This window comes from Hippoglossus stenolepis, chromosome 2, assembly GCF_022539355.2.
Source record: "Hippoglossus stenolepis isolate QCI-W04-F060 chromosome 2, HSTE1.2, whole genome shotgun sequence".
Lineage (NCBI taxonomy): Eukaryota > Metazoa > Chordata > Actinopteri > Pleuronectiformes > Pleuronectidae > Hippoglossus > Hippoglossus stenolepis.
The window spans coordinates 474674-499825 of NC_061484.1; the positions used below are offsets into that span (position 1 = coordinate 474674).

The 25152-nt window shown below is 40.7% G+C and overlaps 1 protein-coding gene across 1 annotated transcript; it reads right to left on the minus strand.

Annotated features, from left to right (window-relative positions):
• Positions 1–1613: 1613 nt before the first annotated feature.
• LOC118118204 (myotubularin-related protein 7-like) lies at positions 1614–24772 on the minus strand. The gene is given in 15 exon segments (XM_035171190.2): positions 1614–5491; positions 5493–5615; positions 6733–6859; positions 8202–8336; positions 13608–13808; positions 15484–15533; positions 16641–16766; positions 17944–18053; positions 18304–18436; positions 18589–18723; positions 19027–19155; positions 20175–20332; positions 20451–20613; positions 23522–23647; positions 24497–24772. Coding segments are annotated over 15 exon segments (1923 nt in total). The 5' UTR covers positions 24521–24772; the 3' UTR covers positions 1614–5308.
• Positions 24773–25152: the final 380 nt, after the last annotated feature.

Here is a 25152-nt window from a genome sequence, read left to right on the forward strand (position 1 = left end):
GTTTTGGTCGTCTGGAGGTCCAGTGATTTCCACACAGTCTACATGATGACATAAATTCTGATCCATTCCACTGACTGTTCATCATTAAGATTCAGGATTTATTTCTTTAACATTGGTGTTTTTTTGACACTTCTAAATTCTTGAGAAATGCTGAAAAGATCTTGAAGAGAAAATAACACGTACAGGACTGATATCTGTTGTGCCTTTAGGCATTCAAGAAATTTGGCTATCAGAAAATATTTAATATTAATATTGATATTCAAGGCCTGCTTTGCTCTGACAAAAGCAAACATCTCAAAAATGGACCTTTGGATGCTGTCTGTGCATCACACCTGTTATTTTTCTTTCCCACGGTCACTGAAGTTCAACCTGCTGATGAATTCAGGATAGCCAGGGGTTAGGCTCTGTGCTAGGAAAGAAATAAACTGTGTTCAATTAACAAGTTGTATAATACAACAAAGCAATGTGGTTGGCTATGGTGTTGCACTGGTAGACACCTTGTAGTGTAGCTTGGGTAGTTTGTACACCAGCCTAACCAAACAATTTGGTGGGTGAATAGTTTTTTTTTCCAGGTATGCTAACTGGTATGCAGGGAAGTGACAGTCGGGGGTCCCATAAATCCACAGGGCTTGTAGCACGCTGTGGCTCTTTCTCAGGCTCTCTTTTCTAATTTAGGCTGAGATGCTTGGCAGTAACGGTCAGGTACAAGCTCTATGTTACATAGGGCTGTTGGCACGCTATGTACAGCACTTAACATTAACAGGAACATTTTACAGCTTGACTGGTTAGCATTGAATATGTGCAGTACAGTTGAATGTCTACTCCGGTAGCAGATTAGTCGAATCGAATTGAAACTTATGGCTTGTTCAAAGTTCAAGGTTCCACCTATTTTTGGCGTTGGCCAAAATGTAAAGTTAATATTGCACAAATATGAATAATTGCCAACAGTACCCTCCCTCACATGGGGCACCATTAAATTATTTGCTTTTAGGCATTCAATAAATGTAATATCCATATTAAAGTATGAATATAATTTATATATATATATATAAAAGTTACCTAGGGGCACCACCCTTCAAAGAAAGGGAACATATAGCCAATATGCTGATTCAGTCTCAAATTTGGAACTCTGATTAATAATTAAATTAATAACTATAACCAAAATTGCTGCAAAGTTGAAGGATATGGAGTTCTTTACAGTGCAGAGGTTGGCAAAATTCACACTTATGCAACATTAATGAAGACAGTGTTTAAAAAAAACATTTATTATGGAAATAATACAAGTAAAAACACAGAAACTAACTCAGTGTACTTACTATATACAGGTGTGTGTGGTTCAAAATAGCTGCTGTGACCACTATGAAGACAAAAGACCACATGGAATGGTTAGAGCATGTGGTTGAGGTCACGTGTGTGTTAAGTTTGGGTAAATGCGTGTGTGAGGTGCTGGTGCCAGGTTTAAGAGAGTGGTTAGTTGCATGCAAGGAAAGACTGAAGTATAACATAACTAACATTAACTTTCAATAACTACCAAATATCACAAAAACCCAAATCAAGCCACACTAATCACATTTTTTCAAGTGACATGTTTGACACACCAAAGACCCGGAATGTTGCAGTTCTTTCCCTTTAACAGTGATTTTATTAATAGCTCTTTTACATCGGTGAATACAGAATACACACTCAGGCATAAATACACACCACAGGCTACAGTGAAATGTTCACGTTATGAGGGAGTGGAGCCACAGACCTGCAGCTCATTAGATTCAGTCAGTGTTGTCATACACAGTAGCACTGTGATGTTTGTCATCACATCACTGTTACACCACCGCGTCAGCTCCTGCAGGAGCCTAGGAAGATTTTGTGTTTTCCAATTCAGTTCAGCTGTAATCACCACACTGCTCCACAGCTCTGAATCCACAAAAAATGTTTGTCCTCTGCTGAGTGTGTAGGTGATCTCCATGACTTTATTCTTAAAGGCGATGCTTACAAATTGGACTTCATACCAATAAATGTGCTAAAATAATGAATGACCGTCTTTCTTCAGTACCACAGGTGACCCTCACTGCTCAACTGTAACATAAGCCTTAAGATGCACTTCTCAGTAAGAGCCTGTTCAAAATCGAAACAGTGCATTCTTCACCACCCAGCCACCGCCATTAAAGCATTACATGGAGCCACAGTAGGTTTTCATTTTCAGGCATTAAATACAGTGACATGACAATGTGCTTGAATAGGTAAGCTCTAGCGCTCTGTTCACACCTGGCATAAACATGCATATGGCTCAGACTGCATTCAGAGGTGGTCTGGGATGCAAGAAGCCACATTCTTTTAACAGTGTGAATGTGACCTGGGCCACACTGACGGACCACCAATTCAGCTGACATCCTCTGTGTAAGGTGTATGTGTTATTCTCAAACAAATAAAGGTGATTAAATGGAGTGCCAAACATCTTGAGCAATATGGTCTTTGCCTGTAGCTGTGAACACACTTGCTGAAGACGGAACACCCAACATGCTTGTTTATACCAGGTCTGATCAGGGTTCTCACATAACATCTGAAACTTCACTTCACATCTGACTAGTTAAACAGGAGTTCATGATTGACACCTTCTCGTCTGAGGAATTCGGTGGATGTGAGGGTAGATTATTGTACAATGTTATACAGTACACTGAAACAAACAAAAATGTCTTTGACATAATATATATTGCACACAAAAAGAAAAAATACTGCAGTCCAGCCTTTGTTACCAACATGAATATTTTTGTTCACATTTTGTTCTGGTGAAGACATGTCCCTAGAACTGACTGGTCGCTCATACTGGTCCAACAAATGATTTTTAATTTATTTGATCTTTAATTTATCTCCATCACAGCAAGGACAACAACTTTGTATTATATAAAAGTGTCTCTGGATAGTCCACGTTATAGTTTAATACTGATCATCGCTCTACTTTGGATTGAGCTCACATATTTTATTTTATTTTTCTTAAGCTACATGTCGACCCCGAGTGGCAGAGGATTGTTTCATGGGGTGATACAGTTTTAAGTTACAAGGGAAGAAATGTTTTAAGACAATTTTAGACAGTTTAATCACAACAATTGACATTTTCCCTAGCAGTAACTCTCTAACTTGCTTTCTGTTCTTCCATTCAGCACAAAGGAGGGGGGTTTGTGGCAAACCTGACGTAGGACTGATCAACATACACATTTGAAAAGTCTAACACTCTCTGGAGACATTACAGACAGAAAATAAAATTTTCCAGAGGAATAATATGTATGCAAATCTAATTTTTCCCCCATGTGGAATTTATAAAGGATTATCTTAACTAACGCTGTTGGTTTTAATGTTAATGATAAAGTGGATCAGTAATCTGGCTTCAATTCACCACCTCACGTCTGCACCGTCATTTTCCCGTCTCCAAAATGTTCTTACTTATGGGTCAGAGTTACCGTACAAGTGTGCACATTCTCCCATGTTTTTATAGATCCCAACGTTTGTGTAAGAAGTGGCATAAGCATTTTTCAGACACCGTTTTGTGCGTACGCAACGGTTATAAATGAGGCCCCAGATCTCTCTTAAATTATCATCACTATCTCTGGAAAGTGTCACATGGGTCAGAAACAGGTCAGGTGATTTTGAGCACTGACCTCACTTTCCAGAGCTACATCTACAGCATAATTAAAACTGGATTTTATCATTAAGAATTATTGCAAAAGTAAGGAGCTTTTTGTCCTAGGAAGACGCTGAAAAACGTGTCCATGCTTTTATATCCAGATGGGTAGACGACTGCAATACGCTACTCACAGGAACCTTTAAAAAGCATCTGGATCAGCTGCAGCTACTCCAGAATGCAGCTACTAGAGTTTTAACAAGAAAAATGAAATATGACCATATAACACCTGTGCTGAAGTTGTTACACTGGCTTCCAGTAAATATTATAATTGATTTTAAAATTCTCATGCTTGTTTTTGTAGGACTCTACATGGTGTGGCACCTCAATATCGTACTCATATGCTTGTTAGCTCTGTAACACCTCAACCGCTTCAATCATCTGGAACAGGCCGCCTGGTTATTCCCCTGGTCTCAACAAAAACTGGTGAAAGTGCCTTTAGCTTTTACGCTCCAAGCCGCTGGAACATCCTACCATATCATTCTCTCCACAGTCGCCATAGTGCTTGCTCATTGTGGTAGCTGTTGGGTTTTTCAAAAAAACAAAAAGATTTTTAAATTATGATTTGGTGCTATACAAATAAAATTGTATTGAATGGTGGCGCTATTACATTTGACAGGCCAATCCTCTCACAAAGTTTGTCCGATTGACTTGAAATTTCGCACACAAGTCCAGCTCAATGTGTGTGCCGTTTGGACCATAACTGTCTGCCATGATGGATTTTGCTTATTTGCATATATTTAAAAACTAATGTTTTTTTTCAACCAATCAACACCAAATTCAATAATTAGCATTGTGAGACTGAGATACACATTCCTATTAAAAATGATCAGGATTGTTCAAAAATCATGCCCGTTATTAACCATAAACTTTTGCCAAGGGAGGGCTTAAAGGGAAAATGGCCATAACTCTTTGTCCAATCATCGTGAAACTAATTAAATATGTTTATATCGTATTGTAAAATAGGGGTGCTGAAGCAATTTACCAAAACTACCAAAAACGTTCCTATTGAGCTGCTTCCCCTTATTGAGCTACTTCTTCCTATTGAGCTGCTTCCTCTTATTCAGCTACTTCCCACTATTGAATCGCTTCTTCCTATTGAGCTACTTCCTCTTATTCAGCTACTTCCCACTATTGAATCGCTTCTTCCAATTGGGCTACTTCCTCTTATATTAAGTGTGTGTGTGTGTGTGTGTGTGTGTGTGTGTGTGTGTGTGTGTGTGTGTGTGTGTGTGTGTGTGTGTGTGTGTCCTACTCTGTGTTTCATCAGATTCTGCCTTCACGGAGCCTATGTGTCCTACATCATCCCAACCTAGTTTCATGTAACATTTGACAATCTCACAAAAGTAATCACAAATGACAGCACCTAAAACATAAAAACACCAACTAGTGTCTACCCATGCCTTCAACAAAAAGACAGACTGATAAACAGATAGTGAGGTTTCACCTTAATTCACTGAGACTCCCTTTAGACCGAGAAGGAATGGGACAAGCTAGCAGGTCTTCCTTCCCTCTACCTCCCTCCCAGTGTGTGAATTCATATATTTGTAAGACTTCCTCTTTCACCTTCAAGCCAGGCGGCTGGGCTCACTTATTTCCAGTCAGGCAGCAGTGCGGACATCCTCATTCCAGGACCTACTCATTGCCGTAGTCCCCACCGCCGGACGAGCGGCTGCTGAGGTCAGCCACGCCTGACTCCAGGTCACTGCAGGTGGAGAGGTCGTCAGGGTCCTGACACTTAAGCTGTGAGCATGGCTTTATCGACAGGGCGAATGCAGGGTGCTGGTTCTGAGGCTTTGTCCTGTGTACGGCTGGTGATTGGGTCTGTGTAAGTGGTCGGTGGGTCCGGGCCACAGTGTCTCTGCCGAAGGCGGCTCGTAACCCTCCTTTGAACCTCAATCTTCTCCCACGTGATTGGTTTCCCTTTCAGGGCTGCTAGCCTCTGCAGGGAGGAGAGAACAAGACATTCCTTCACTTAGCTCAGACATATGCTATTTACTTGATACTACACTTCACTACCGTGATTGAAAACAACCACTCTTTTCATGATTATCTCCCAGTTATTTGTTTTGTTCTTACTAAATTCCCTTTTGAACAGAGGACTTTCTGTGTTGGTTTGAAATTAAAAAGACACACCCTTTTGTTTGGAAAATCCTAGTGTAAAGCAGCTGATGCAACTGTTCCCCTCCAGAATTGGTGCAACTGTTTGGAATAATAATTTGTCTGATATAATTCTTCCACAAGAAAGTTCTGTTATCTTTGTGAATATTAGAATTTATATCTAATCCTTCTCCATCACTGAATAATCAAGAATATATGAATATGCATGATTGTTTGATTCAAAAGTTGAAAAGTGAAGTTTCAATTTTCAAATGATAGTTTGGCAGAGAGATGTGCAGGTTACTTTATCTTATATATTTTCTTTTTAACATTGGTTATATAAATATTTATCATGGTCAGACTTCTGAAATGAGCTGAACTGCGCCCCCTGCTGGGACAAAGATAACTATGAGCATCATTTGTGTGTCTCAGTCGGAAACTGGAGACTTCATAAAAACTGTGCTGCAGAAGATTAATTTATTTAAGCTTAGCTGTGGCTCAGGGCGTAGAGCGGGTTGTCCACTAACCGGAAGGTCGGTAGAACAATCACTGTCGCCCCCATTCCGCATCTTGAAGTGTACTTGAGCAAGATACTGAACCCCAAGTTGCCCCTATTGGTTGTGCAGACAGTGTATGATTGATGCATGATAGAGGAAGTGCTGCACATAGATGCGCTGCATGAATGTGTGTGAATGGGTGAATGGCAAAACTGAACTGTAAAGCACTTTGAGTGGTCATCATGAAAAAAGGAAAGCCACTGTATATATATACAGGCCATGATGACTCACTGAATGTAGTTGCACAAATGGAATCAGGGACATAAGAGTTTCATTGTGCAAAGAAGGAAAATTATGATTTTGCTGAACACTGAAGTAGATCTCTTGTGTAGGTGTCTTTGTGTTTTGTATGCCTTGTCTGGAGCCTGGATGGTGGTGGTGGAAAGTTCCTCCTGGCGGTACCTCCTGGTGATTAGTCAGCTCCTCTTCCAGCTGCTGGGACTCCTCCCTCATGGCAGACAGAAAGTCAGCAGGTGACTGGCGAGGAGGCATTGATTTCTCCACGTAGTTATAGAGACCTTTCCACATTCTAAAGACAGGAGAAAATAAGATTATAAACTCATAATAAGAAATATAATATAATACTTTGTAATGTTTTTCTCTTACGATTTTCCCTCTTATTTGTAGACTATGTCTGACTGCACAGACAAACAGAGGCGCCTTCTCTTTTCATAAGAAGGATAAAGATGAATATTTAAAGTTTTTTGTTAAGTAAGTAATTTACATAATATTTACAGTCTTACATAAATAAAATATACACAATATATTGCTATACTATTACTATATTTTGGAATGAGAATAAATCCTCTTCTGAACTAAGAATACCATTATAACTATGTGTATGTGTCAGTTATACCCGGTTCAATTCAATTTGTATAGCACTAAATAATAACGTACTTTATCTCAAGGCACTTTACATAGTAAAGTCTAAACCATAAAAATTATAGAGAAACTTATTAGTTCCCACAATGAGCAAGCACTTTGGCAAATGGAGAGAGAAAAAAAGCTTGTTGGGCGGCCATCTGCCTCGACCGGTTGGGGCAAGAGAACAACAATGGAAGAGTATAGGTCAGTGGAAAATAGGGGAGAGAAGAGAGAGAAACCAGGAACAATTTTGTAACCATTTGTGTTGCTCGCGGTTATCAGTTGTTCACAGTGGCTGCTGATCAGCCTCAGCTCTGCAGCTACTCAAGTGTTTTTACACAGGGTTTATATTGAAAATGACCAAAAATGTGCGAGTGAGTGTGTGTGAGAGAGAGAGACTGACTACTGCATATCACCTTAAGTTCTTTATGTTCATTTTTAATATAACTACAGCCCTAGGGGGCCTGGGGCCTTAAGCCTTAAAGGGATAATTCACCAAATTCACTCATCATCTACTCACAACTATACCAATGGAGGCGTGGGTGAAGTGTTTGAGTCCACAAAACACTTTAGGAGTCTCAGGGGTAAACTTTTTTAGAGCAGAATCCAATACAATTGATGTAACTGGTGACCTTTTCTTCAGACGTAATAAAACAGAAAAAAAACATTAAATGCCTCCATACTGCTCCTGTGGTGTCATCCAAGTGTCCGCAAGCCCCGACATTCAAATTCGACTTGAAACAAGGTCATTTCCACCGTGTTTAAGCCTAAAAGTCCACCAGAAGTGGCTAAGCCAGCGGACATTATTTCAATTGTATTTCGCATTCTGCTGCAACAAAGTTTACCCCTGAGACTCCTAAAGTCTTTTCTCGAAGAGAGAGATCCCTGCAAAATATTACATTTAATTAAATGGAAAAAAATAGGGTGGGGAGAAATGAGGGAAGAGAAGAGAGAGGGGGGGAGAGAGGAGGGAGACAAGAGAGAACCTGTTTACTGCTGTGACTCACTTGAAGCAGTAGGGGGCTGTGTTGGGTCTCAGGACACCCTGACCTTGGCTCAGCTCTGCCTTGTACAGGGGGTTGGTGTACTCGCCTCTGTCCTTCCACATGTGAGGCCACAAGGAGTGACTCCGCTCACGAAGCCTGCATTCAAACCACACACACACATACAATCCATTAATACAATCATTCAATCTAACCAGAAGGTCAATGTTTCGAACCTTGGCTCCTCCATGTCGAAGTGTTCTTGGGCAAGACACCGAACCCCAAGTTCACCCTGTGCCTTGTGTGATTTGTGATAGAGAAAGTGCTGCACATAGATGCACTGTATGAATATGCATGTACTGTAAATAGCTTTGAGTGGTCTATAGGAGAACAAAAGTATAAATATAGACCATTTACAGCTGCCAAAGGGGACCCCCCTATATTTTCAGGGGATTGTTGGTTGAGAGCTGACAAAACCTAGATTTGATCCACTAGGTAATCAGTCTATGTTCTTGAGAGCATCATCCAAGTAACTTCACTCAGCATTGCATTTCCCTTGGTTCAGAGACATACACCTGCCTTAACATAGCAGTTGACATCTGCCTCTCTTAAATTGTGAATTGTCTGAATTCTGCACTGTTCTCATGGTGAAGAAAAGCAAAAGACTTCAGTTAAAACTGTACCTACTTGGTTCCTCAGCGATCCACCCAGCAAGTTTGAACTCAACCAAATGGGCAAAATAAATACAGACAGACAGACATATATAAAAAAAATGAAAAGGACCTAACCTTCACACCAATGTGCCACAGATTTACTGAGGACAGGGCAATTGTGATGGCAATGGCATCATTGTCCTGTGTCACCAATAAGGTCACATTGTACTGTTTTGTTTGCAACCTTATTTAACTGCAATTGAATTGGATATTTTTAGATGAAATGCCTTGAAATTGGTCCAGAATATGGCTGCACAATATTAGGAAAAAATGTGATATGCGATATCATTGTTGAATATTGCGATGACGTTACAACGTGATAAATAAACAAATGCTTAAGTATACATTGATAACCCTTTGATACACAAGCTAAGCAAACCCCTTCTAATGCACATGGGTCAAAAATTACCCGTATTCATTTCCTATGTAACTTCATGGCTGAGTATTTCATTGCTATATCTTTTGAAATAAATTTATTTCATCATTTAATGGTAGTTAAAGTATCCTTTAATTATCTTGTTTTTTATTACCACAAATCATTATTAAAAATATTACTTTCTTACTTTAAGAACAATTTTTTTTTTTGTATTACTACATCAAATTTACACACATTAGAAGGGTAGTGATACAAAAAATATTTTGATTCAAAAAGTAAGAAAGGAAAAATTTGTGATGATCAGACAAGTTTATTGAGGAATACCTTAAATACTGAATGACGAAAATAAACACTGGGTTGGGTCACTTTTGACCCATGTTGTATATTACATTACATTACATTTCATTTAGCTGACGTTTTTATCCAAAGCGACTTACAATAACTGCATTCAACCATGAGGGTACAAACCCAGAACAACAAGAATCAAGAAAGTACTATTTCTTCGAGAAAGCCAAACTACAAAGTGCTATAAGGAAGTGCCATTTAAGTGCGACTAAATTGTTAGTTTAAACTTTTATTCAAGGTGTAGTCAGAAGAGGTGTGTTTTTAGTTTGCGGCGGATGATGTATAGACTTTCTGCTGTCCTGATGTCATTGGGGAGCTCATTCCACCATTTAGGAGCCAGGACAGCAAACAGTCGTGATTTTGTTGAGTGTTTAGCTCGCAGTGAGGGAGCAACAAGCCGATTGGCAGATGCAGAGCGGAGTGAACGGGCTGGGGTGTAATGTTTGACCATGTCCTGGATGTAGACTAGACCCGATCCGTTCACAGCACGGTACGCAAGTACTAATGTTTTGAAACGGATGCATGTATATCAAAGGTTTTAAGTCTTGCTTTGGTTTCACTGTTAACATAGACCCCATACAGTAAGTGGTCTATGCAGACGCTGAGAAAATAATGAAAAGCATTATTTCCATTCCAACAACATGGTGTTATTGACATTTTTTTACCTGGCTACGGACACAGGAAGAAGGCGCACAGCCCGGCCACAGCACCACCAAGTTCGGGACAGACACCCAGGGAGCCTTGCACAGCTCCATTAAGTCCACTTACAGTGATCATTTGAGGTCTTTCCTTACATGTTTCGACTGTTAAAAGTAATATTTTAGCAGCTCTGTCCGTCATTTACTGCTCCTCTCTGTGTCTCTATCATTCACACTGCGCCAACTGCATCAAGCCAAACTGAATGCGCAGCCATCTCTTCCGGCTCTCCATAAATCATCTTAGTTTACAAATTCTGTTGTTTTTACCCAGTCTGAGTTGACACATGTGTCCGAGTGTGTGAATCAACTGCTCATAGTGATGAATTTGACCCGAGACAAACATGATCACTACAAGTTTCCATCGTAGAATTTAGTCGGGAAGAAGCGGAGCAAGATTTGACTTAGCTGGAACGCAATTCTCTGTTCTCTCTCTATTCTCTTCTTTCAATAATGACTAATTGAAGGAAAAACCTGTCAATGATCTGAACATCTTAAATTTATTATCTAGGGCAGCAGGGCTCCATCTGATTGGCCAAAAATATTGACAGGCAGAGCTTGGTGGTGTCATCCATGACAAGTCTACATTAAACTCTTCTGCGTAAGACATCAGCTGCTGCCTGAGTTTTCCTTTCACCAGCTTCCAGAAAACTTCCATCATACTAATGATGACGGATTTTCAGCGGTGGTTCACAGCGTTATGCTTATGCCCATGCCATCACCTCATGCACAAAGTGAAAGTGACAGGGGCGTGCTTAATGGCTCTCCTCCCGTGATGGGACACAGCGGCTCTCGCGTCAGGCATCCAGCTAGGTGTGGTGTCATCCCGGGCAACCATGACGACGGACAGTACTTCTGGCACTAAAACATTCCATGCACCTTCTTCAGGGTTGTCATGTTTTAGTGAAAACAGACAACTCCACTGTAGTGGTATACATCAACCGCCAAGGCGGCACTCGATCGCTGCAGTTGCACAAGATAGCTCTGAAGATAATCATGGGGAGCAGTACCAGACTCTCTCTCAGAGCGACACCTGTGCTGGAGAGCGGTTGTCCTCTAACCTCGGTTCGATCCCAGTCTTCCCGATCTGCATGCCGAAATGTCCTTGGGCAAGACTTTGAGTGGTCAAGACTAGAAAAGCGCTATTTAAATACAGATCATTTACCATTTTAATCTACGGAGAGAGGTATCTACACCCCCAAGTGGTGGAGCAGATCTGGTAGAGATAAATCATCGTATCAGGCCATCATGTGAAATACCAGTAGCGAGAGAAAATGTGTGTGTGTGTGTGTGTGCTCCCAGACAGTGCTCCGCCCCCAGCTACACACGCAGTGAGATCAGAGCTCCCCCTCTCAGCCTAATCTCCTTAGCTAGGGTGAGAGAGCAGCGTTTATCGCTAATCCTGCTAGCGCCGTGATGGCCGTAAAAACATTTGGTGGTGGAAATATTACAGATGCCGACAGGCGAGCCGTGGCATATGCAGAGATCTTCTGTTCCAGGCACATAAAGAGATCTACCAACCTCCCAGACAAAGTAGCTCTCTGGGCTTGGCCCGTGAAGAGTGAAACCTGTATAATGCAGGACTGCCGGTGCAGGTTATTAAAACCATCCAGAGTGTAAGAGCTTCTTCCATGTGCTCTTTACAGTGGCAAGTGGCAGGTATTTGAGGAGTGGTGTGACGCAGGACACACAATTCCTTATCAGTGATCGGTGGTGGATCTGTTGTGTTTCCTGCAGTAACAAGTAGAGAAAAGGAAGGCCTTTTCTACAGTCAAAGTGTACCTAGCAGCTATTTCAGCTTGTCATGTGGGTTTTGGAGAGGGCCCGTGCGGCAACATCCCTAAGTTGGCAGCTTCATGAAGGTCGCATGCCGCAAGCTCCCAGTATCCAGGCCCCTGGATCCTTTGTGGGATCTGTCTGTGGTGCTGGAATACCCTCTCTGGGCACCCATTTGAGCAAATAGAGGAAATTAAGTTTATGTCACTAAAGAAAGTTTTGCTCTTGGCTTTGACTACTGCAAAACGGTGAGTGACCTACAGGCTTTGTCCAAATGCCCCCCGGAACTCTCCAAGGTCTGCTTCCGGCCCAACCCAGCTTTTGTGCCAAAAGTGTTGGAGTCAGCCTAAAGATGTTTCACAGTGGAGCTGGTGGTGTTTCACCTGCCTCCATTCTCCTCAGGGGAGGAGAAGGAGCTTAATACACTGTGCCCAGTGTGGGTTCTGCATGTCTACATGAGTAGAACATCTGGGTTCAGGAAAGGTGATCAGTAGTTTGTGTCCTGTGCAACTCCCCATAAGGGTAAACCATTGTCCCGCCAGAGGCTGTCTCACTGGATTGTGAAGGCTAAATCTCTAAGGTATTTAGCCCCCCCTAAACGTTTAACGGCGTAGCCACCTTGTGGGTTCTGAACAGGGGAGTCTCCATACAGGACATATGTGCTGCGGCAAGCTGGGCTTCGCCTCACATTTTTTCAAGGTTTTACAGATTGGATGTCTCTGGGCCTTCCTAGCACAAGCAGTGCTAGAGGCAAACACATGGGGGTCCAGGTACTGTTTTTTACCCGGCTTAATATTGTGTACTGCTTCGGGAGACTTAAGCCATCCAGGAGTGGTCTATATCTCCCATAATGAAACACCGAACGATGGGTTACTTAACATAAGCCCTGGTTCTTTGATAACAGAGAGAGGTGTTTCACATCACGTGCCTCCTTGCAATGACATGGAAAGAAAACAGTCTAGAATGATTCAAAAGGAGCTGGCCGACTGTGATATTCGGAGGGGGTGGTCCCCTCACACAGGTCACCCTGTCTGTCAAGGACAGACGTGGTGTCATTGGAGCTTCGCTAGTTTGACATGCCAAGGCGATTTACCATAGTGAAGCACCTCACTCTGATATTAATGAACCGAGGATTACGTTAAGTAAACCGTTGTTTCTTTGTGGGAAACATAATGTAACAATGAATTATCTACTCGTAGCCAACATGTTATTCACTGTGTAAACACTTAACAGCAAGCTACACAGATTAGAAATGTCACCATTACACATTAGGATTGTGGGTAGTGTAGTACTTCTCCTTGACATGAATAAAACATGTTTTTCTTAAAACTTAGGTATTTAAGGTATTTAATGTCGATATCATACAGGCTCTCTCATCAATTGTGGAAAGTCTACCGTGGAAGGTTATAGCTGAAAATCTTTAATTAGTAAATAAATAAGATTTTTAATCCATAACCACGCTGTTGAGCTCTATTTTAAAATATAGACAAGCTTCTTTAGTCTATAGTGTCTACATCAGTCCTACCTCATATCCCTGCGCTCCCTCTGGCAGTTGCCCAGGAAGGTCCCGTACTGACAGGAGTACACATGTGAGTGTATGGCAATGAGGAAGTGTTCGTTGAACTCAAAGGCACATGGGAACTGTTCTGAAAGCTGCCACACACACTCCAGGAACTGGTCAATGACAGGGGATACCTCTTTGGGATCTCCGTCAAGGTGGGCGTACCTGCAGGACAGAGCGCTTACTTTACTGCACACCCCAACACGCTCTTCAAAACATCCTGTACGTTGACTTGTTATCTTTGATGTAAAGTATAACGTGTATATGTCTATAATAATAATAGTGATTTTCTACCTTAACAGACACTTTGCCTACAAGGGAAGCCATGTATAATTTGTGGTATAATTCATATTTGTATTTAAATGTTTATTGTTCTTATTATTTGTAATTTTTGTTGAGATGTAATAACAGATTGATTTAGAGTCAGTAAAAAAAAACATACATATATTCAGCGCCCTTCACTTTGGGCACACTGTATTGCTATATTGTGAAACTATTACCCATCAAGCTACACTCAATAAGCCCCAATGACAAAGTGTAAACCTGTTCTTAGAAAGGTGAACCGTTGCCTCAGTTTTCAGGTGGCATGAAGAAAGTTCTCGAGCAGGTTTTCTTCAGGGAACTGTGAGTGTCTCAGTCCTGACCCTCCCAGTGTCCCTGCTACAGAGAAGATCAGCAGTTTTCTAGTAAAAAAGCCTTGAGGCAAAAAAAAAAAAATCTATATTGCCTCCTAGTGGCTGGTTGTGATATATGCTATAAACCACACCTCCTCCATGTTAGCAGATGGGACATGGACAATTAAAACAAAAAGGATGACCCTGATAACAATTGTAACAAAACTGGAAGAAACTCAAAAGCAGAGAACACTCAGGAAGTCAAATGATAAGGCAAAATCAAGGTCTTTACTGAAATAGGCGAAGGTCATACACAGGCAAACGGTCCAACAATACACAAGCATACAAATCCAAAGGGAGCAGGCAAAAATCCAAAAACTGATTGGTGATGAGGTTCAGGTGTGGTAAGTGCAGTAGTGGGAAACTGAACAATGGGAGGAAGAGAAGCTATAGTCCATTAACAGAGGGAAAATTTAAGTAAAATGAAAGGAAGTGACAAACTAAAATGCATGAAAGTTAAAGGTCCAGTGTGTAAGATTGAGGTGAAAGGGATCTATTGGCAGAAATTGAATATAAAATAATCCTAGTGATGTTTTCACTAGTGTGTGATAATCTAAATTGTACAACTGGTTGTTTTCTTTACCTTAGAATGGCCAGTTTATATTCGAATACTTTAAACATTGTTTAAACATTGTTAAACCACTGGATCAGAAGATGAAAGACGGTCTTTGGCCGCATCATTGAGATTTTTGACTTACCTAGATTTGTTGACTTAGAAATTAAAATCAACCTAAACCATTTTCTCTGTGTTTCTGACTTTCTCTCCCTGTCACACTGTCTTTTTCTTTCTGCTTTTCCAAACCGTGGCATCAGTCACAGACACTAACCGAAATAAAGTTCAATTTCCTGTTCATTAAATGCCTAAAACATGTTTTATTGTTGTCTAACAGTAAACATGTGACTTAAACTGGTGTTACGCATTGGAAAAATCGAAATGTAAAACCACAAACTCATCTAATAAGATCTTCTCTAAACGCAGACTGCAGACAACTGCAAAGAAAGCTGTGCATAGCAGCCTAGTGTTTGTCTTACAGGTACATCTGTAATCATAGCATGCATGGAAAATATGGAACTGCATGGTTCCACTGTTTGAGAATAGGTTGGCCCTGTCTAAGAAAATTAAACACAGTTATTATAATTACATTGCTCTGCAGACAGTAACTGACCTGTGGGAGAACTTATGTCCAAAGGAAACCCAGTCTCTCTCTATCAGCACCTAGAAGGGAGGCAAACAGAAATCTACCTACAAATTCCACAAACGTCTATCTGTCTGTCTGTCTGTCTGTCTGTGGAACGCATATCTCTAATCCACTTCTCACTTGGCATGTGTATTCTTTGTGGTCATAGGAAGTGCAGTGCAGATTTTGTTGTGATTTGGACACAATTTATAAAAAATTGTTAAACTAGCGCTCAGTGCACTTTAACGATCAGTGCATGTGTGTTGGTGGGGAGGGGTGTGTGACTGAAGTATGAATTAATAAGTCAAAGAGGGAAGGAAGGATAAAGACTTTTTACACAGCTGGCTTAAGGCAGGAACAACTTTATTTCACTTCCCTCTGTATAAAAGTTATGAACATGGAATGGGCGCCAATGTTGTTTCACTGCACAGCCGACAATTGAGGGAATAAAAGAGCTGACTTTCACTTTGACACGTAAACTTAGGGAGCTGAGTCTTGAACCAGCAACTTTCCACTAACTCTATATATATTTAAACATTAGTGATGCGCGGACTGAAGTTTTACCAACGGACTGGCGGTTAATCCGCGGGTCGGGTTTGTAGGGTCGTAAAAATGTCTGATGAATAGCGAAATGGTTCAGGTGGGTTAAAAAGGCATCATGACGCACAGAAAAAGGTACATATGGGTACAGTGTGGATCAAACTAAAGCCCATTATAGAGGCTACATCACGTGATTTAGTTAAATGTTTCATCTCTCATCCAAGAGGCTTCTTCAGTTCAGTTTGCCAGGTCTTGTTAGTAAAGAACAGATTCATATCTCGTGGCCCCTAGTTATTTATCACGTTCCAAGGATTTAATAAGTCGTGGCCATGCAACATTTTTTTCCAGGAATGTCGCCAGAGGGGCTCTGTGATTATGCATATACCCTGTTACAATTTCAGTTTTCCAAAAAACTAAATGAATATGAATTTAATTCAAACCAGCCTTCTTAAGTGTAATATGTTACAATTTTATCACCAGTAGAGGTGGAGTGGAATTTTCTTCCGGATTGGAAGAAAATTGGAGAAAATTATTATTTCGGGTGGATGATGGGTGGATTAGTCAAGCATACATGCGTGTGTGTATTATGTACATGTGTGTGTTACCATGAGCCCTTTGATGGTTCTGTAGTATGGGTCCAGCAGTATACTTGCTACAGAGCAGGCCTGGGCTGTCCTGTCCCAGCCATCTGAACAGTGGACCAACACACTGACTCCTTCATCAGCCACCGCCTAGAGAGGGAGACAGAGAGAGAGAGATATATAGACAGAGAGAGAGACAGACAGAGAGAGAGAGAGACAGAGATAGAGAGAGAGAGACAGAGAGGGAGACAGAGAGAGAGAGAATATATAGACAGAGAGAGAAGAGAGAGATATAGACAGAGAGAGAGAGAGAGAGAGAGAGAGAGAGAGAGAGAGAGAGATAGATAGATAGATAGATAGATAGATAGATAGATAGATAGATAGATAGAGACTGAGATTAATGATTAATGATGTTCCTGGCAAGTTAAAGAATCTTCGCCTTTTGAATTTGTCAACAATTGCTTACATGATCAAGTTCAAACTTGAAAGGTTTGTTAAAGAAGACCTGGAGTAGAGTAGTGTTGACTTTGACGTGTTTGTAAAGAGACAGGAGCCCCCAAGGATTGTTTTAGACAGCTGAATAGATGCAGACTATTGCATCTATTCAGATGTAGCTTTTTGTCTTTTTATTCGATTAATCGGAAAAGTTATCAACAGGTTAATCGATTATCAAAATAATCGTTAGTTGCAGCTGTCCCCTGGATTACACTCCAGGATTCAGAAGGAGTGGGTGTGGAACAAATCCGTGCCTTGGGTATGGCTCCAAGCCTGGGCCAGGGGTCCTCCACAAGAGACGAGCTGACCATCGGCAGCTCCGGCTTTGTAGATACAGAGGGACCAAGCCCGGGAAGCGTGGTGTTGTTGTCGGGGATTCAGGAGGCCTCAGCGGCCATTGAGACCAAGATTTGCTCATCATTCTGGATCTGGTATAGGTTGGAAATCCGACCTTCAAGTTCAGCGATTTTTTTACTCAGCCGAAGGCATCCAGTGCAGTCTGGAGGAGAGGTCAGTGGTGGCATTGATGTGTGTTGTAACTGAAACCTTTTGTGATGATTGAGTTGGCACTTGGTTGGGTTGAGCAGTTGTGGCACGGATCCGACAACTGGACCTGCTGTTCAGGCTGTCATCCTCTGGTAGCGTACCCATGTCTGTGGTTGCGGTTAACGTCAATTCCTTAGATCTTCACAAGTCAAGTTGATCAGTTGAGCAGTTTTCAGGAAAGTGGAAGGGCATTTATAGTTCAATAATCCCAATCAGACAGTTCCAGTTTTTAAAATGTGTATGTGTGTTTGTGCTTGTGTGTGATTATGTCTGACTATGTACACACCCTGGCAATGAAGACTCCAGCATCCAGTATGGCTTTAATGTGTTTGAGCCAACCCGAGTTCTCCAAACCCCACAGGAAGTCAGTCATTGATGGAGATCGCATTTCGCCCACTGTATGAAAGAAAGAGAGAGAGGTTAACAAACAAACAAACACACAGGAACATGAACACAACAATATATTATCAAAGGAAGTCTGTGCATTTACTCTTCTTAACTCTGCTGTTTCCCTGTCTCCATATTACACTGCAGCTTTATATTATTTCCTACACACACACACACACACACACACACACACACACACACACACACACACACACACACACACACACACACACACACACACACACAAACTTCTCCTTACCGTCAATGATTTTCTGCTGGCTACTCCTCATCACGTGAATGTTTTCAATGCCGACGAACTGCAGCTTGATGTTGGTGTAGTGGTCCTCGTTCTCGTAGCCTTTACCTGCTGCTCTATTTGCCATGGCATTAAGCTGGACACACACACACATGCACAAAAATAGAGTACTGAATATGTATGAATACGTAATATATATATATATATTATTAGGGTAGAGCAGGTCGTCCTCAACAAGAAGGTTGTTGGTTCGGATAAATGGACTGAATAAATGTGGGGAGGTGTTACCTTGGGCCTGGTATCCACAACATAGATGTAGTCACTACCAGGGTTGGACTTCATAACAGCCTGAAGCATCATCTCATCTTCCTGACAACGTCCACTGAAGCCTGACAGTGGTTGACTGCACCGGCACACTGCTGCCTTTAGGGCGACATATTATCCACATCATTGTTATCATCATTATGATTACAATCATAATATTCCTTTTATGTGTGTGTGTGTGTTCCTGTACTTATATCTTTGTGAGGACCATTTTAAGCATAGACCCTACAGAGTGAGAACATTTTTGGTAAGTGATGACATTTTGATCGATTCTCACTTTTTCAATGGGCTGTGTAAGGCATTTAGTTTGGATATTTAATGTTAGGGTAAGGGGTTAGGGAATGTATTTTGTCGAGTGTTCTCACTAAGATAGAAGAACAAACGTGTGTGTGTCACACTGACCAGTGTATCCTGGTGGAAGTAGGACAGAGAAGGAAATCGTCCTCTACTTCTGAACCTTGAGCTTCCCACGATGATGGCGGGTGTTGCCGACTTTGGAACAAAGAGCTCTGAGGGATATGTATCACACACCTGGGGGTGAGGGGCAAATATTTTACCATCAAGGAAACAATAATTTACAGATGATGAGACCTTTTATTGTAGACTTAGGTCCTGTCCACCTTGTATGGACAAGCATGGGTTGGTCCATTTACAATATTTTATGCCTTACAAAGTTTGTTTGTGGAACTCAACAAGATTAAGGGTTTCTACTGAAGAATATATATATCACAAATATAAAAGGCACAAATATATATATCACAAATATAAAGGCAGTTGTGGCTCAGGAGGTAAAGAGGGTTGGATGGCTTCACTGAGGAGAAGAGAGAAGAGGAGGGAGAGGATCTGTGAGGGAGAGATGAGGGGGAGTTCCTGGAGCTGCAGCAGTGAGGAGAGACTGAACCACTGGGACCAAAGGGACCAGACTAAAGCTACACAGATTTGTGTTTTTATTATATTCCTACATGCTCTGCATGATATCAACAAGAACAATACAACACAAAGTGTTTTTATACTGCAGCACTGTGTTCACTTCTTACTGAGTAATGTAACTGTAACATTAGCTGTGCAGTGCACGTCAGTTACTGACTGTAAAACGTCAGACACACCACCGAACAATAATTAAATGAATACTGTATAGGAAAAGTGTGTTACAATAATATTTTGACTTGTAAACCTGTTGTTGTTTTACATATTTGGAATTTAAAAACATCTCAGCCTACAAGCCCTAATCACTGCCATTATCATAGTCAACATAATAGTGCTAATAATAAAGCCTGTGTTTGTCCTTTGTTTATGTGTTCACACTCATTCTTATCTATGACCTTGCAAATGTCCCAGGTACAAAGCATATTCACTGTACTTAGCAGAAGAAATACTGCCAGTAAACTAAAACAGACCATAGAGTCAAATAGAATAAGGGCTTTAGTAGAGGTAGAACTTTGGCCCCACTCTGTTTTATAATCATTAATATAATCTCCCTGCATAAACCTACACCTTATCTCTTTAAAAATATCACATCTACTTAACTGACTTATCCCAATTAGACTGACCCTGTATTCACTGTTGGCTGCTGTGGTGACCCACAGATTATTAGGAACTCCCATCCGCTTGTAGTCGACCACAAGATCTACGAAAGTCCAGGACTCTTCTCTCTCCTCTTTGTTCAAATTGGGATTGAAGGACAGGCAGTACAGCTCATTGTACTTCTCTGAGAGAGGAGAGGAGAGTCATTTTAAAATAATATTTAAAAAACAACACCTTTGTTCAACTCACTCATTTACACAATACACATTAACCCACTTACACACACAAATACATACACACACCTGGTCGTGACAACCTGACCAATGAGGCATGAACATCCAAACCGTCTCTCTCTTGTGGGATGAGGATCTGGAAGACCCGGAAGTCCTTGCAACGTAGGATCAGCTGACTTCCTGCAGGGGTGGTGGGCAGCCTCTCCACACTGCTCACCATGCTGTGCAACACCTGAAACACACCAGGGGACTGTGTAAACAGATATAGGTCCCCACCACATGAACAATACTATTATATAAAAACCATCAATCCCTGCAGGAGTGGCTTAGATGCAGTCATTCAAAAACAACGTATTCCACTAAATAAAGTAAATTTTTACAATTTAAAATATGTAACATAAATTAAGGATTAAATACATTTTGAATCAAGGTCTCGCCTATTTTCTCCACAATCTGCACGGTTCACAGCTGAATAGATGGTGAAAATGATCTTTCGCCACAGTTTTAATATGTCACAAACATAAATATTTGCAACACTTCCTCTACCACTTTTAAAGTAAAAGCACTCCAGCGTTTCTGCTGTTTTTCTGGTTTTGTTTTAACAAGATTTTTTGTGTTATCGCAGGATCGGAAGATGCACAGTTTCATAGCGTAGTTTCCTGGCAAGTAGTTGCGTATATAGATGTACTTTTATTCAAGGAAATACAGTGATCACACCTAAAACCCAACATTGCAGATCCACTGCCTATGTGAACAACAGACAATTCGACACGCAGCAGATCCACAGAGCAGCCAGTGTGGCCCGGGCTTCCCTGTAGGAAAATCATTGCATCAGCTCAGCTGAGTGTAAAAATGTAGAAATCATAGACACGGAAAAGTAGTGAGAAGTTAGTGACCCAATGTAACAGAGTAGAAGTAACCTTTTTTCATCATAAATGTAACTGAGTAGGAGTAAAAAGTATTCTGCAAAACTACTGTCAGAAGTACAATTTATTAAAAAAACTACTTAAGTACATGTAACTTAGTAAATGTTATACATTACTACCCACCTCTGACAACAATACACATGTTCTAATATTCTCAGATGAAAAACTTAACCTAAATTTAAGAGGTGCACATAAACAAAAATATCACATTATTGTGTAATCTGTCTTGTGATCTAAAATATTCAGGAAGAAGTGTCGACATTGGTTTGTGGGGAAGCTCTTGGGCTTTTCTAATGGGCAGTAAAGGCCATGTGTTGAAGAAGACAAAGAAGAAGTAGACGGTTACTCTAGCTGCGATTTCTTTTTTTAACATAAGCTGATGGAAATTTGTCTTCTCTGTTTCTACAAATCCAATATAGACAGTGGATGCCTGTTGGCTGAAATCTTACACCCTTGGATGCCTTTTTTATCCAGTCAATGTTTCGGTCAAATGGTTGGTAAAAACTGTGCAATTTTTTGCTTTCGCCAAAATAAAATAAATATATTTGACTGCAGCTCGTTCAACGTTCAAATATGGACAGCTTGGGAAGAAAGTCTAGCAGGGTCAGAAATTTAGGATGACCATCTCACCATGTCACTAAGATAGAGATGATAGGTCTGGGATGCTTGCTTGAATTTTATTTGTTTATTTTATTCACAAATCACAATTTCTCTCATTGGGCTTAACAAGGTGCCACATCCTCTGCTCTTAACCCCTTAACAAGAAATGAAAAACTACCAAAAAAACATTTTAACAGGGTAAAAAACTTAGAAACCTCAGAGAGAGCCACATGTGAGTGATCCCTCTCCCTGGACGGACAGATATGCAATAGATGCAACGTGTAAATGAGAACATCAGCAAAATAACAGTATTTACAACATTTATTGGAAGAAACAGTTTGTAACATAATGAAAAGTAAACAAATTGAGGATTTATTGCTATTATTATTAAAATGTATATAATTATTATATTCTTTAAGGAACGGAACACAGATCAGAGAGGAGGGCACAGAGAGATTAATCCCAAGAAAACTTAAATAATCAAGTGCACAGGGACCAAACTCAGAAAAAATCAAAAGGGGCATTACAAAGCTATGATAATAAAACAAAAAAGAGATGACTTTTTCTCAACAGTTACTACTTGTTTACAACAAGACTGCTTGATATACAATATGCATCTTCAAATATTCCAAGATTACTGGCAATATCTCCTCGATTTCAATTGTCATTGCTGCTCCCTTCATCTCTATCAGACATTTTCTTATGTATAAATACTTTTCACACTGACACACCTTTCCATTATGCTAGTAACTGTTTCTTCTAATCAATGTTGTAAATATTGTAATTTTGTTGATGTGTTCAGCTACAGGGATCCCTCACATGTGGCTCTCTCTGAGGTTTCTACGTTTTCTTTAGTAGTTTTTCCTTACTCTTGTTGAGGGCTTAGAACAGGGGATGTCACACCTTGTTAAGCCCAATTGTAGACAAATTGTAATTTGTGAATATGGGCTATACAAATTGATTGATTGACAATCAACATCTAATGACCAACAATTTTTTTCCATACACATAAATACCATTATAGCAAAGATGTGATTCTTCATTGGTTACTACTACAGAGGCACCGATAGATGACATACACTGAGAAGTGTCATTCAGAGTACATACTTTAACCCTGGTGTTGTAATAATGCTTATTGGAACCATGTTGCACAGTTTAGTTTGCAATAAACATATAGAACTGCTGAAAACTCTGCAGAGGGCCTAACAAAGGTATATATTTATGTCTGCACTAAATCAGTTTTACATTTACTACAGTTGCTGTGGGAGCCTCTGGAGACTGCACATTCAAAAAGTTATTTATTTCTGTTCTTTATAACATGATTCACCACTTTATCTCCAAATATGCAAGTAATTTTTTTTCTTGGTGATTGCATGAATACAGGAATAATCAAATGCAGGTTACTGAATACAGTATGACAATCTATGTAGAGTAAGACATTGTGGCATGGGGGAAGTATGGAATCTCACTCATTTGATATTTTACCCAGGCAGTGACATGATGATATAACAAGGAAAAAAAAACATACTCTTCTATCCTATTATTACAGAAGTAAACAAAATGTTAAAGGTAGTTCTTGTGGTCCAGAGGTGAAGTGCCTTGTTTCCAGCTTACCCACGTCTCCTTGCGTGTCTCAGGGTTGTTCTCTACAAAGATGGTGTGCGTGGCAGAAAGGTAAAGAGTCCCGATGCTGGCCTTTCTGTGGCCTGACGCTCGGTCTATGAGATGCACATTCTCCACCTAACAGGGACACACACATACACATGGGCTAAGTACCAGGGATGGAATGACACACACATTTAAAATGGGTGGCATGTCTGAAACAGATTATTATATTGTGATAACAGCTCAGTCTCTCCTGGCGTGACTCTACTGGTTACAGGTTACTTAATGACAGTTTGTGTAAAATACACATTAATGCTTTTGTTTGGAGTGCCTGCTTGTATCTGCTGGTATGTAACGACAAACAAACATGCCCCTGTCAACTGTTGTCATGAATGACCTATTGGATACTGTTAATGTAATGTGAGTATCCTAATCAAGCTATATATATCAGCTAATGTATATCCTGAGGAGGGTGAGGCCTTTGCCTGGCTGGCACACCGGAGGAAGATGGTGGTTAGCAGGACAATGCAACATCATGATTGGACAGATGTGTAGAACATATAAACAATATTTATATTAATAAGAACAATACAAAACGTAAAAATCCTGCGTCTATGGCAGAAGGAATAAATTAACTTAAAGCCACATGCACCAGGTGTGTTCACGGCTACGTGAGGGATAAAGTGGAAGAGATTTTTATTTCCGTGGACACGGGGGGTAACTATGAGCTAATCTGTTAAATGTGTCTGAAGAATGTATCGATACACAATGTGTTTTTATTATCATGTCACATGTCAGAGTGATCAAAGACCGTGCAGGTTTCACATGCACAGACAGACGTCAGTTTCAGGGGATGACTCCTCATAGACACTGATTAATAGCGGAGGTATGTAACCGAGGCAGATGGAGGAGAAGCCCAGCAGCAGTAGCGAAGATAAAAGACAAGCGACAGAAAGTCATTGGTGCTGAAATAAGTGTTGGTACCTTGGGCGTCCGGATGTGCTCCATCACTGACAACCAAAATGGTGGAGATGGAAAAGGAGTAGTGCGATCGGAGTCAGTCGCGTCTTGCAGCTTTAATCGTCAGTGCTTACATTCCTCGTTTCACGTCACCAGGCGAGCTGTGTTCTCCGTCGCTAAGCCATGAAATAATGTCCATGATGTCCTTATTGGTTTGTTCGGTTACTAGACTGGAATACATCACCTCCTCGCACATCTGATGGTGACCGGATCCCGCTGCCTCTGCCTCGGTACAGCTGTGTGCTGCACTACTGTCACTTCAACCATAATAAAACACCCAACATCCGGTTATACCTTTCAAAAATAAAATTCAACTTTTATTAGCAGAAGCATATTCATAAATCGCTAGTAACCATATCAGTATCAGGCGTGCCATTCCTATCATTACATACTGCATGTTGTTTCAGTGTTTATCTGTCTGAAAACCGTGCTTTATTTTTAAATCATGACTGAGTGTTCAATACAATGACACCCACCAGGACAGTGCTCAGGGGTCCATCACTGCTGGGCCGTTTCTAGCTTTTTTGGGGGCCCTATGCAAAATCTGGTTTGTGAGTCCACCTCCCTAATTTCAAGCACTAAAAAATATACAATAAACCAGCAACATGCTACATAATCAA